This window comes from Solea senegalensis, linkage group LG10, assembly GCF_019176455.1.
Source record: "Solea senegalensis isolate Sse05_10M linkage group LG10, IFAPA_SoseM_1, whole genome shotgun sequence".
Lineage (NCBI taxonomy): Eukaryota > Metazoa > Chordata > Actinopteri > Pleuronectiformes > Soleidae > Solea > Solea senegalensis.
Genome location: NC_058030.1, coordinates 20,269,457 through 20,284,171, shown reverse-complemented (window position 1 = coordinate 20,284,171; position 14,715 = coordinate 20,269,457). Strand labels below are relative to the sequence as shown.

General features: G+C 42.4%; 1 protein-coding gene across 6 annotated transcripts in view; it reads right to left on the bottom strand.

Annotated features, from left to right (window-relative positions):
• The window catches only part of LOC122775744 (membrane-associated guanylate kinase, WW and PDZ domain-containing protein 2-like), a 113,981-nt gene extending 107,128 nt beyond the window's left edge, over nt 1-6,853 (bottom strand). For 3 of the 6 annotated variants that reach the window (XM_044035867.1, XM_044035869.1, XM_044035868.1), the window contains exon 1: nt 6,245-6,849. In XM_044035867.1, coding sequence (XP_043891802.1) covers nt 6,245-6,542 — 298 coding nt within the window. In that variant the 5' untranslated portion in view covers nt 6,543-6,849. Of the gene's footprint in view, nt 1-6,244 lie in introns of all 6 variants that reach the window. The other 3 variants (XM_044035870.1, XM_044035872.1, XM_044035871.1) reach the window with 2 other exon arrangements.
• Nucleotides 6,854-14,715: the final 7,862 nt, after the last annotated feature.

The following is a 14,715-nucleotide window of genomic DNA, read 5'->3' as shown; positions in this document are numbered from 1 at the left end:
TTATGAGAACAATAAGCAAAAAAAGCCATTTTAACAGACATTTTGAGGCTTGGGTGTTAAGAGTTACTCGTAACTTCAATCAAAATATCAGAAAAGAGGTTCTGCCTCATTAGGACCAGGTTTCCATGACTTCAGAGGACATCCCATTGACTTACATTCATTCGTTTGAGTCTTACTCTAACCTTAACCATAACGACTAGTGACCTAACAACATGTCTTCACCTTAAAATTAAATAACTTACATTATGGGGACTAGTTTTTTTTGTCCCCATGAGGAAGAAGAGTCCCCATAATGTGACATCTTGAAATACATACATTAATTTACTGGCAATTCTACACTTTCCATCACATCTGAGTATTTTCATTTGCAAAACCAAACAAAACAGTGTTCTACAACTGATTGAACAGCTAATTATACAGCACGGTGTATCCATGGGCATCAGTGGGAGGGGACTTGTTAGTGTGTAGCTCGGTGTGCGTGTTGTGCAAATACCCACACAGCACTTCACTGCAAAGACGTCACTGTCAATGTTCACACGTGAGTTTCTATGAAGTGTCTCATGACTAAGCTGAGAAAGCAGCAGCAGCACAGAGCCATGAATAAAACAGGTGAAAGGTGTGTCGGATGATAGAAATGCTGCTCAAACTTTTATGAAATGTTAAGTGCATTTGGACAATGATCAGATGTATTTAGTTTGCATGATATTCAACCTCTGCTCTGACATTTTTGCCACTGAAATAAATGGGAAAGTGGTCAGTACGTTCAAACGTCCAAACACCTTTACCACGTTAGCAACGCAACTATCCTGTAGTGCTTTCAGTCAAATGTTTCATTTAAGCTTTTAATAAATCGCTCAACTTTCAACTGACGTGTTATTTATTAACTTTTAGATATTTCATACGGACACATTTTACATGATGCACATCACAGCACAAGTCATGCTGGTAGTCAGAAGTACATTTGCGCTTCAGCTTACAGCTAAATAACCTCAACCCTACCAGACCTGACCAGACCTGACCAGACCAGACCAGACCAGACCCAGGCCAGGCCAGCCAGCCAGAGCCAGAGCCAGAGCCAGAGCCAGAGCCAGAGCCAGGCCAGGCCAGGCCAGGCCAGGCCAGAGCCAGAGCCAGAGCAGACCATCCAAGACCAAGCCAAGCCAAGCCAGACCAGACCAGACCAGACCAGACCAAGCCAAAGCCAGACCAGACCACCAGACCAAAGCAGAGCAGAGCATCCAAGACCAGACCACACCAGGCCAGACCAGCCAGAGCTAGAGCCAGAGCCAGAGCATCCAAGACCAGACCAGACCAAGCCAAGCCAAGCCAAGCCAAGCCAAGCCAAGCCAAGCCAGACCATACCATACCATACCATACCATACCATCCAAGACCATACCATACCATACCATCCAAGACCAGACCAGAGCAGAGCAGAGCAGAGCAGAGCAGAGCAGACCATACCATACCATACCATACCATCCCAGACCAGACCAGAGCAGAGCAGAGCAGACCATCCAGGACCAGACCAAGCCAGACCAGACCAATACAGAACGGAACACTTTAAACTTAAGCTTTCAAATGGAAAAGTTAATGTTAAATATCAACTACTTAAGTGAATACATGTCAGATGTCAACAATGAGTTCCAATGAGTGGAACATAGAAAATTAATCAGATTGCATTCAGATTTGACAGCATGTTTTTTTTATCATTATTAATCCTAAACTAACATCTGTCCATGATGTAACACACCAGCTGTTGTGCTGAGCTGGATTTTAACAGCCAGAACAGACTTGACAGACAAAATAATGACTCCATTTTAATCTCATAAAGACATAGACCTAAACAATTAAAAGCTTTGACACGATAACGTTGATAAACTGCTGAGTGCAAACAGCATTTGAAAAGTAAAACTGTTAAATGAACGCCGTGGTAAAACAAAAACATTAAACAAATAATAATATAAAACATTTTAGTCCACTTCACCTCCTCAACAGCCTGATGATAACTGACATGAACTTGTAAGTGGAACAGCTGAATATAAGATGTATGTAGGGGTGGACTTGACTCTTGACCCTCTTCCCTCTTTAGAGTTCCTCTCATTAAATTTAAGCATTTTTCTTTTTTCATCTGAATCCAGAGGAGATAAATGCATGGCCCTGGATGGTGCTTTATGTAAAATAGATGTGTGGGTGAAGTTTCCAGAGCTGTTCTGAGACCAGTGTGGTGAAGAGGAGAAGTAGATCCAAATATTTTACATACTGATCACAGAGACTATATACGGAGATAAGAACACACCGCCTGCTCTCTGGAGATAGAGTTTTTTTTTCCGCGTTCATATTTGAAGTAAGGTGAACAAACCACTCCTGTGGATGCCAACATTTTAATTAGAATAAAAATATATACGTAATGGTAGCATTGTTATATTGGATAAGTGCAGTATAGTGTAGGCTTTGGGTTTGTGTCCACAGAGAACTCTACAAAAACAAGAAAAGCGTAAATGAGCGACAATTGTTTCTATGGATACTTGTGCAGACGTGAGAATGAATCGTTTGTGAGCATTGTTTTGTTTTACTTTACTACAACTAGCGATTCTTTTCATAATCGATGAATCTGACGATTATTATCACGACTGATCGAGTAATCGTTTGGTCCAAATGTAAAAAATGGAAATGATGATGTTCTCAAATGTCTTGTTTTGTCCACAAACCAAAAAGATTCAGCTTTTAATGATTCCTTTGTTATATGGAGCAAAGAAACCAGAAAATATTCACATTTAAGGAGCTGAAACAATCAGAAATCTCGTTTTAATCATGAAAAAAGCTTCAAACCGATTCATCGAGTCATTGGTTCAGCTTTGAAATTCACACATAAGCATGTGCCTAAAGGATGATGCACAACTGCAGAATGTTCAAAATATTAATGCCATTAATAAACCTTTTCTGACTCCATACACTCAGGTGCTCAGGGAAAGAGGAACATCATTCAATGACCGTGGGTTCGATGTCCAACTCTGCTGGTCTACATGTCGATGTGTCCCCGGGCAAGACACTTAACCCCAAGTTGCTCCTGATATATGACTGGGCATGACAGGTGTGTGATATATGTACTGTATGTGTGATGTGTGAGTAAATGGGGGTGAATGGGAGAACGGCAAAAGACTACAAGCTTTATTTTGCAGGTAATCCCAGTGTCCGGTCCTGTCCACGTGGACACGTGAACACACGTCATAATGCAGTGTGTTGACTAAAAGCTATGGTCAGAGGACGTGGACAGACTGTGACCTCGCTCTGCAGGTTCATCACACCGCTGTACTCCCTCAGGGGACACGACGGTGTTTATACTTTCTACCTGAGTGGAAATAGCATGTTCAAATGTCTGTGCAGGTCCACGCGGGCGCTCAGACGTCCATCTCTGATTCATGTGTGTGGCCTCTGAGCCGAGCGACTGAACCGCTCCGAGATGATTCTTCAGCAGGCCGTGACTGTGTCACAGGTCGTCCGCAAGAGCGCAAACACTTAAACACTGCTCTCTCTCCGCTGGACGGAAGTCACATGGTAACAGGACGGGCAACAACGAGAGACAGAGGGGACGAGAACAAAAACAGGTATGCAACAAACGAGAGGTCCAAACAGCAGCGTGTCAAGGACATTTTGACAATTCAGCTAGAGAACAGTCTGAGCTGGGTGCATCAATAAAGAGACAGACTCATGTTTAAATGGATAAGAGTGGGGGGGAGATAATAGACCTGTGAGATACACACACATTAGCATTTAACCCCTCACACATCACAAGGCTCTAACTCTGTCAGCAGCTCCAACAAAACAATCAATCGCATTAATACGAGCCATGAAAACGCCGAGATTGAGCGCGAGCAGTCAGATGAAGAGCGGAGACAAATCCTCTGTGAGTCCAAAAATAAAAATGGGTTTGATTTCTTATTTTTACTGATGTCCCAGAAACAAACTGCTGTAATGCTCATTTCATGGCTCAGCACACAGCCCTTTTTCACTTACGTTACTCGGACTTAAACTGAGCCTCAGAGAGTGAGATGATAAACATCTCCTCTGCTGCTCCTTACATCCAATGTTCTAGGCTCACACACAGACCCTGTCTGCAGTTACACGGGCTGACAGAAGCAGGTCACTCAGTCAAGTGTTGCTGTAACTCCAGAGGAGCCAGGCTCAGAAACATTAAGCCTCCACTTTCAGAAGGCACAATAATTACTCAACAGAGACACCACACAAAGCTGACAGCTGACACGACACTGCCACGCTTAAACCACGACTTCAAGAAACTTCCAAGAACCAGTATTGCCGGTTCCTCCTTGGTCAGAACCAAAGCGTCAATATGCAATTGGACCAACAGAGCCACTATAGGTATTAATGTCATTCAGAATAGTTGGGAATCGGAAAATGCTCATGCAGTTCCCTGGAATTTTCCGCTTCACAAACGTGCCAGTGACAAAATTTGCCGATGTCAGCCAAATTCAATATATGCATGGTCTCTTCCTGGTTTTTAATAAGCCAGCCCGACTATTTCCAATAAGCTGGCAGCCAAAGACGCAGAGATGTTCTACACTCAGTGTCTGCAGACGTTACCGAGAGCGTTTAACAACAGATTCTAGAATTGAGTGGAGGCTGTGAACCGACTTTGTCCTGTTAGGATGTGCTGAATCCCTCAGGGTCATCTACAAAAACAACAACTTAAAGACAATGTAAACATTTTCGATCGATATCGGACGTTTTAAACGCTGATGTTAACTTACACACTCCCAAGTTCCCCCACGGCAACAACAAGGTTTAAGTGCAGCTCTGTGCATATGGTCCATAGTGTGTGGGGTTCACACTACAGTCATCATGGTGGACAAGGTCTCAAAGGTTTGGCCTTTGCTAAATTTTGCAAAAATCTATCAAATTGCCTCACATATACACAGGTAGCTGTGAGTAAACTGGGTAACACACAACAATTAGATCAGAGCAGGGCTTTCTGCTGCTGCGTCAGAACCTCCCGGCTCTGAAGGCTGTATGGTACACTTGATTCAATTTGAACCTGCTAACTCAATATGCTGTAAGCATTATTACTCATTTTTGTAAATAAATAATCCCGCAGACGATGTAGATAGAGCCTCAGACGTCCGGTTAACTCATTCTCGATTGCTAAGAGATGGAAAATGACCGGTATAAAAACAGCTGAGGTCACAAGGCTGTCATTCAGTTTACTGTAACAGATGAACATCCTTTCACTGCAGAAGACTTAATTAGATTTAACCGGAGTCTGGTGATGAGGTAACAAGTCTCCTGCCTCGCTCATCTCCACCGAACCTTCAGCGACAAATTATGGAAAAGTATCGATAAGTGTAACGCCAGTACCGGTATCATTAAGGGATTCATTGCTACCATTGTATCCTCCACGTGGGGATCATGATGGGAAAGTTGGGGTACAGCCTGGACAGGTCACCAGTCCATCACAGGACAAACAACCATTCACTCTCACATTCAATTGTCCAATTCATCTCTGCATGTTTGTGGACTGTGTTGGGAGAAACACACATGCACACATAAGGAGAGCAACTCCATTCAGGAAGACCCTCAGTCAGACCGGGTCACAACACGGGTCTTTCTGCTGGAAGGCAACAGTATCAGTATCAGTATCAGTATCAATCAGTATTGATAAAACCCAATCAATACCCTTCACATAGTGTGTGCGTAGATAAGTATACAAGTGGGTTTCAGCAGGAAATCAAATGCACATTTCTTTTCTCTGACTAATTTTTGCACTTTATTGTGTGTGTGTGTGTGTGTGGCTGGGATGTAGTAGCAGCTACAGAGGAAAACATGTGATCCACAGCTCAGGCCTGTTTGGTGAAAACGAGCCCGGTTGCTCAACCAAAACAAGCGGGGAGAAAACCGCAGGCTGTGGCTTCACGCCTGCACGGACACGCCCCCTCCTCAAGGCTGCTGTGACACGGAGCCAGCGAACAGCGGCTGCGTTCGATCAGTAAGAACAATAATACTCATAATAATAATGATCATGACGTAAAGTGACGCCGGTGACGTGAAGCCGTCATGGTTACATGTGAGCAGGAGACAGGCCTGAGTGTGACTGTCTGTGTTCTGTCCACGTAAACACACGACTTATGCGTTAATAATGAGTGCACAACTGACACCTTCACACACACACACACATACACACAGCTCCCTGTAAAGTGTGCACGCTCTCGTCTCGTGTCTCGTGAGTCTCACCTTGTTTGACACATTTGAAGCGGACCGGGTCTTTGCAGTGTTTAATCACGGCCAGCACGTCCCGGGTGGTGAGTCCAGCCACTGGCATGTCGTTGACCTCCAGCAGCAGCTCGTCCTGGGCCAGTTTGCCGCTCTGGATCAGTCCCTTCCCCTGCTTCACCTCGCCAAAGTAGGGGAACTGGCCGTTCTCCGCGCCTCCTTTCAGCTCGAACCCCAGCTCCCCATCCTTCCCACGCGTTATCACGGCTTCGTGGACTTTGTTGGTCCAGTGGTTCTTCTTCTTGAGGCTCTTAGACATGGTTAGGGCGAGTGAAATCTCCGCGGGCTAGCCCATACAACAGCCTCCGGTCCTACCGTCTCATCTCTGCCTTTCGTTGCGAGCAGCTGCAGCGGCTTCACGGCGCCCGTGGCTCCATCGTCAGCGGTGCACGCCAGGCGCAGTGTCCGCTCGGCGAGCCGCACAGTCGGACGGAGGGCTGCGGTAGAGCTCGGCGGCGGCGGCGGCGGCAGAAATAATTCTTCCTCTGTCAGACACACAGACAGACCAGACGCAGGAGACAGATACTGGCGGATGACCCGGATGTGAAGCCTGAAGGAGGGGAGAGATGAATGGTTCTGGTTCGGCGTTTAAGGATGGAGAGGAGGGGAAATAACAGGAGGCGCTTCACTCCCACTACACTGCTGCCAGGGGCGCTTCCTCAGGCTCACTCTGATCTCACACACACACACATGGGCTAATGGGCTGGGAGGAACCTCAGTTTACTACACTATATTGAACATAATAAACCAGTATGTGGTCTACCTGCCACCATGTTTGAGCTTTGAAAACAAAGGCATTCACGCACACAGCTAATGTGATTTCACTTCCAGACAAAATATAAAAGTTATTCTCAAGACACGAGCGAGAATGTGACTAAAATGACTGTACAGGAGGCCAAACACGACAAAAACAAACTGTTTTCTGTTGGAGTTACATTATGGAAAAGTGCGAATATGTAGTGCATTCTTTAGGTTCACGCTTGATTTAAATTATGCGTATACATTTACATATAAGATAAGATAAGACTTTATTAATCCCTCGATGGGGAAAATCAGCCGCTGTATAAACATGTAGGCAGTAACAGTTACTGTAGGCACATAAAATAAAAAATATGACAATTTATATATATACAACAAGGAAAATGATATAAAATAGCAAATGTCTATTGCACATATATTTAGATTGTTGTCCTTTTAGTATAATAGTAGAATTAGTTATACTTGCACAATCACTGAGTAGCGGGCAGCAGCATATCTGCATCCCTAGTGGAGCAGTGGGGGTTGGGTGCCTTGCTCAGGGGCACCTCAGCCCTTGACGTGACTGGGGATTTGATCCAAACCCCTCCCGTTAGAAGCCCAATTCACTTTCACTTATCCACGGGTTGATGGAGGTCTCTCGACAGACGTTGAAATTGAATATACGACCCACAGGCATGTATAAGTAATTTGAGTGTGTATTCAGAGTTTCGATGTGGAAGCTTGCTATGGAAACGACATGTGAAGGTCACCATATAGTTCTGTGATGTGCTTTTGAAAGGGTGGGGTGGACGGAGGAGAGAGTCCTCTGTGTGTTACAGTCTCACCGTTAGATGTACTCATTTGTTCACGCTACATCTTTAATTCTGGAGAAATGTAGGAGAAACATATAGAAGCATTTTGACTTAGTTATAGAGCGCTACCTCTAGAACTACTACTACGACCAATAAATAGCTCTTATCACGATGACCTTTTAACCATGTGACTCTTTAGATTGTGAACACGTTTGCTGCATGAACCACTCAAGAGTATACACATTATCTGGAAAGTAGAGCTGAAACAATGAATCGATTACTTACCGGTTACTAAATTAATCAACAACTATTTTGATAATTGGTTCGAAGCTTTTTTCATGATTAAAACAAGATTTCCAATTGTTTAAGCTTCTTAACTGTGAGTATTTTCTTCATTTCTTTGCTCTGGATAACAAAGAAAACCTTAAAAGAGAATCATTTTGGTTTGTGGACAAAACAAGACATTTGAGAACATCATCATTTCCAGGTTTGACGAACAGCAATCAACATTTTCTAAGGTTTTCTGATATTTTATGCACCAAGCGATTAATCGAGAAAACAATTGACAGATCGATCGATTATGAAATTGATCGTTAGTTGCAGTCAGTTGAAGACCATAACCTGCATTAAAACCTCACACAGAGGAATTGTAGATTTAAAATCAGCATTCCGCCATTATTATTCGCATAATAACTGCTACATTTTCATAGTAAGAGATGTCTCACGTCAACATTTCTGGCAAAAACATATTGTGTGAAAGAAGTGAAATGTGTTCCCACTGTGCAGCCCATGCAGCTATAAATGGTCAGGGTGGATCCATTCTGAGCAAAAAAATGCCTGAGCAGTGAGTCCCATGGGTTCATCTCTCGGCTGACTGGACCATTTACCGCACGTCTTTCCCCCACATGTCCGTCTCTCTTCATTATCTCTGTCAAACAACAGCACAAAGTCGCTGCCGTTAAGTTGGGTCGACATTACATCGCTGCAATAGTGACAAATCAAAATGCAACACAGAATGACAAATCCCTTTGTTGCCATTACTTTTTCATGACGACATGACTTTTCCAGAGTGGGTGAAGTAAAGTTTCATTTAATATTTAACACAAAAGTCAGGAGCTCATACTGTCACTCTCTGCAGTAATGTGAGTACCCTCCCTACAGGACAACACTGTACTGTACACAGCCCCCTGTGCATTTGCGACCAGTAAATAATCCATGACCAGCGCTGGATCCACTCTGACTCTGCCTCTTCACTCACTTCAGTGTCGTCCTGCGGCATTTAGGTCAAATTTATATTCCAGCAATTCTGATGATGCAGAAGAGATGGTTATTAAAGCGCTGGCATAATCCAGAAAACTGGCTGGATTAGGAGATAATAATATATGGTCAGAGGGTAAAAAAAAATCCCTGCTTTGCTTCATTTGTGCCTTTGCTGGTCGATGTGAGAACTGCAGTGTGAAGAGATTCAAAGTCTGCAACAAACAGAGCCAACTGGAGTGTTTCAGCTTTAGCACACTTCCAGGCCTAATCCATGCTGAAATCAACCCATGCCGCATTCAGATTGTACTATAATCTGGCACTTTGTAGTATTTCTGTTTGATAAATTGTTTCTTTTTGGCTTACACGACAAATCCTACTCTCTCTGTGTATACCTGGATCAGAGTAATGCACCATTTCGGATGCACGTTTGTGCATAATAGTGACAGGAGAACAAAAGGAGAAGCCACCAGCTGTCAACACTCTGAGCTCGGGCGTCTATATTTGGAGCCACTTCAAGCAACTCACTGACACTTTTAAGATGCTCTCTTGACAAGATGCTAAAGTGGAGCAGCAGCTCTCGGTGGAGGCTGCGCGGCCAAATCACACCTGGGTGTAGACTTTAGAGGGAGGGGAGTTTATGCATGAGCTCATTGCATCACAACAGTGTAATCATGTCCTTTGGTGAGTGTTGTCCTGTTGGTCTCTTCTCTTTATTTGCCCTTTTCAGATATGCTTTTAAAATGTTTTTATTGGATACTTATTATTTATTTTAAACTGTCCATATTATTTTCTTATTTATTTATATATCATGTTTTAAAATATATGAAGAAGTAACGGGTCAATTATTCAACATACTTTCTCTCAGAAAACTGTGGAAATCTTTATTTATGTGTGGAAAAATGTGCAACTAAAATATGATGGGAAGTAGAAGACAGTATGTTGTGATATGGCATAGAAGCAGCGATTTCCAAAGTGTGGGCCGCGGTCCCCTAGTGGGCCTCGATAGTACTGCAGGTGGGCCATAAAAATGTATTATGTATTAGAATGTATGTAAAATATGTAGGACAGATTTTAATTAATAAGTGCTTTTGCCCATTTTTCCAGAATAACTTCCAATATCTGGCAGTTATTGTTGTTATTGTTATTGATGTTAAAATAGTGTATTAAGAATTTAAGTTTTATTTTAGAAAAAACACTGTAGTTGTACACGAACACCAGATTCTGCGTGTTAAATTTGAAAACTGAACAGTTTAGTTTTTGTCTCAATGTCTCTGGTGACAAAGACGCTGATTCCTTCCTGTGACAGCGCGAGTGAAATTACCGTAATAACCACATGTTGGTTTTGACTTGAAACTTCTCAGCTTTCAGAAACTGCTGGAATTTTCTAAAAGTGTCCACGGTGTTCAGATTCTGTGCTATTGTTCTTTAGTCTGACCTAGTATAGCAGGTAATATGTATATATGTAGCAATATTAAGACATTTTATGTGTAAGTATCCAGCCTAACGTTTCTGTATTTGTTTTTTTTAAATAAATTAATAAATCAGCGTCAATTATGTGGATGGATAATTGGTGCCCGTGACCCTCATGTGGAGGATAAAGCGCTGGAAGATGAATGGATGGATGGAAAATGAGCACTTTGTTGTGAAGCTAAACCTTTCAGATATGACGTGGAGCTCAGCTGCATGTGTTGAATAAAAAAGAGAGTTCAGAAGCTGACGATTAATGTGAAACTGAATGTTTTTGTATCCCTATGTTCACATGACACCAATAATATTGACCCTAGTCTCGTGTGTTGATCACAGTCGTGATTTGAAGTTTGGGTGTGGACCTCAGAGGATTTTCAGATTTCACAGTGGAGCCCAACACTCTTCAGTTTGGGACCGTCTGGCTTAGAAGAAAGAGAAACTCTTTGTTATCCTTTCTTTGAACGCTGTGCGTCAGAATATTATTGATCCAAATACAACAATCAGTGTATATAAACGGTGGCTTCCTCAGTCTGTGTGTAAATATGTTTCCCCGCGCAGAGCGAGGCGAGACGATGAAGAAATAATACTTGGTATCATCATTATGTGAACACGTAAAATAACGAGCGTCGTAAAGCAGACTGTCGGAGGCAGAAATTGAAAATCCAATAACATCAGGCGGTGTGAGTGTGTGTGTGTGTGTGTGTGTGTGAGAGTGCACTCAGAAGGAGGATTTCAATAAAACTCGTATGGATTGAGCTCACTGCCTCCTTCACTGACGCTCTGCTCTTTGCTTTTGCTGCTGGGGAAGAAATGCATACTAAGTTGTTTTTATTGCTCAGCAAAGACAGAGGCAAGGAGAGCTGGGTCACCTTCACACACACACACACACTGTTTTATATCTTAGTGAGGACACATCATAGACATAATGCATTCCCCAGCCCCTTACCTTAACTTTAACCATCACAACTAAGTCCCTAACCATAACCCTTAATCCTAATTCCGGTTAGGATTACACTGTCTTTAGTGTGTGTGTACATTTTGCCTGAACCCCTACTAAACCCCAATTCCCAGGGTTGGAACCAGAACTACTTAATACCTACCTGTTACCTTAACTTAACCACAATTTAAATCTTAGCCCCAAACTTAACCACTTCTCCAGATATGAGGTTCTGCCTCATTGGGACCAGGTTTTGGTCCTGACAAGGTCAGGTTTATGCGAGAAAACTTTCTGCAGAGGTGACAAATAACAAGTACACACACTATCTCTGCATGTGTGTATCATCCTCACTTCATCCGTGCATGTGCCAGACATCAACTCTGCCATCTTTGGTGAGAGAAACAATGTGGAGGACATTTTAGAAGGATTCTGTCAACACTGTGGGCGCGCGGGACGGGAGAAGTGGTTAAAATCAGTTTTCAATATGCACCACACACACACACACACACACACACACACACACACACTGATGCAACACACACACACACACAGAGGAAGAGCAAGTTAATTAGACGAAATGGCTTCAGGGAATTGGCAACTAAATCACGCTAGCTTTTTTCTTTGGGATTTAATTATGTGGAGAAACTTGTGATGCAATTCACCTGTTGAGTCCAGACTGACTTCCAAACACACAGACTCCCAGTGACACACAGTCACCAGAGGCACACACACATACGACAGCGTGGATATTAGTTTATCACAGAAATAGAGGCGCACAGAGACAGGAGACAGGTGTTGTGGTAAAGTGGACACAGCGACGTCACTACATTCAAACATCACACGTCTGGTTGTTATTCATTTTCTTTGAATAACAAGTTTAAAGCTGGGGGGGGGGGCTGGGGTTCACCCTGCACAGTTACATAATATATTCAGATTAAAAACATACTGTATCTTATTAATTCTGTCTCTAGCAGTCCCCTCAGATGTTAACTCTTTTAAGTGGTGATACCCGCACACAGATGAGCTGGTTATCTCTCACACACACGAGCTCCTTCTCATGTGATCTTTGGTTTGACTCAGACTCTCTTGCGTTGCTCGATCACCTTCGTTAGCTCACTCCTGCTCTTCTCTTTCACCCTTTTGTCAAACACACTCCTTCACTCTGAACGTGCTTATTCGACCTCCTCGGGACAGATTTGGAGTTGAGCTAAATGACGGCACAGTTGGGGTTTAAATCACACAATGGCTCCCAAAAATAGTCTCATAGTCTCAGCTAATGCCGTTAAGTTATTATTCACTCAGTCTTGAATAATGGGGAGGATGTTTGCCACCATTTTGATTTGATAAAATGTGTTATGTGTATAAAAATACAAACAATACATTCACTATCAAGTTTAAATGTGATGGAAAAATGCAGAGAACACATTCACTTGTTCAGTGAATCCCCCAGGGCATATCCTAATGTACACATTAGCATATATATATAATATTAATCCATAGGAGTAACATTATGGAGATAAAAAAGTAAGCGAGAATTGAAGAAGATGAGCTGTTCCATTTCTGAACCTCCGTAAATAAAGAGCAAATAAGAAGGAGAAATAAGACGACAGTTAATCCCAACACTGTCTCTAAAGTGATTCCTGTAACGGCTGGTCAGCTGAGCTCATGAATTCACTCTGCTGCAGGAATCGTTAATCCTAATCTGGGGCCATTAGCAGTGGAGATTTTGCCAGGAACAATCTATGTTGATTATATCAAAGATGGTGATCAGGTGTTTCCTCTCAGTTCTTATGGGCATCCAGCAGCCGCCGGTCTCCGTCATCAGTTACACAATGTGTCCACTAGGTGGAACAGTTTGCTGTTGCACTGTAAAAGCAGCTCCAGCTCCACCTTCACACACACACACACACACACACTGACATGGATGCTGGTGATTTAAAGGTGCAGGAGGATTTTTATGCACAAGTTTCACATAAAAAATGTGAGTTTACCGAGTTGAAGGGAGGCTGATTATAGACAGGATATTATATCATATCATATTATATTATATTATATGTTTTTCTATGTATGCCTGTAATGCAATACATTCCCCCATTCTTAAGTGGGGGCTAGGTAAACTCTTAATGGTAGAATATGGTTATGCACTATAAGGTGTTAATAAAAGCATGGTAATGATTAATTAAGCCTCATATACATGTTCATCAGTAGATAATTCATGAAGAGGACCTGGAGACACTTTTGCTAGATTCAAGGTTCCTACACCTTTGGTTGACATCAAATTCAAGGACTTTTTTAGGACCAAGTCCCTCAAATTCAAGGACCGAATGTGCTGAAACATCTTAAGATGGGAGGGCGACATGTAAGAGCCACTTTGCTGGTTTTGGTATCCACTTTTATTGAGTTGGTCTTTGTAATTTGTCTTTGGTGAGACAAAGATCTTGGAATTTTCATTTCCCAGGCAGCACAGGATTTGATCTCGCTTGCTTAACTTTACTTGCTCACTGTTCTGCATGGAATCTTAGGTCAACAGCAGCGAGAGACAATGGACAGTGACTGGATGTTTGTTCTGCAAAGGCCTGGTCTATGTACAGCAAGCCAAGCAGAGCATGAAACAGCAGGTGGTGTCGTAACAAACAAGGGAGAAGTTTTCTTCCTTGCACACATTTCAAGCACTTTCAATGACCCATGTCTATGTATGGCTATATACAAAAATTTTAAAGGGCCATGAGAAAAAGAAAACTCAAATTCACAAACTTTCAAGGATTTTTAAGGACATGTGGGAACTCTGTAGTTTTGCAAAAACATGAGACAAATATTCTTAAATTCGTAAAAATGTTCTGGTTTTAAGAAAAAATATATTTAGGGATATTAACTCCCAGATATTTTATAGATCTTTCATCCCAGTTAAGATGATATTCCTGACGGAGATCAATAGGAGGGTTGTAGTCAAAACTAAGAACCTGTGTTTTTTATGTTTAGTTTTCAAATTCAGCTATAAGTTTTCTCCTCTTGAGCGAAAAACTATCTTGCTTTTTATGATTATTATTAGGCTCATGTGACCAAATTTTGCAGTGAACTGACTAATGGAATAACTAACCATTTATTCCATTAACCAACTGAGAGAAAATGACCTCACACAGCAAATGTTAATGTTAATCACCACCCAGACGGAGGAGAGAGGATTTCAGTACAAAAGAAAAACAAAACAGGAGATAACA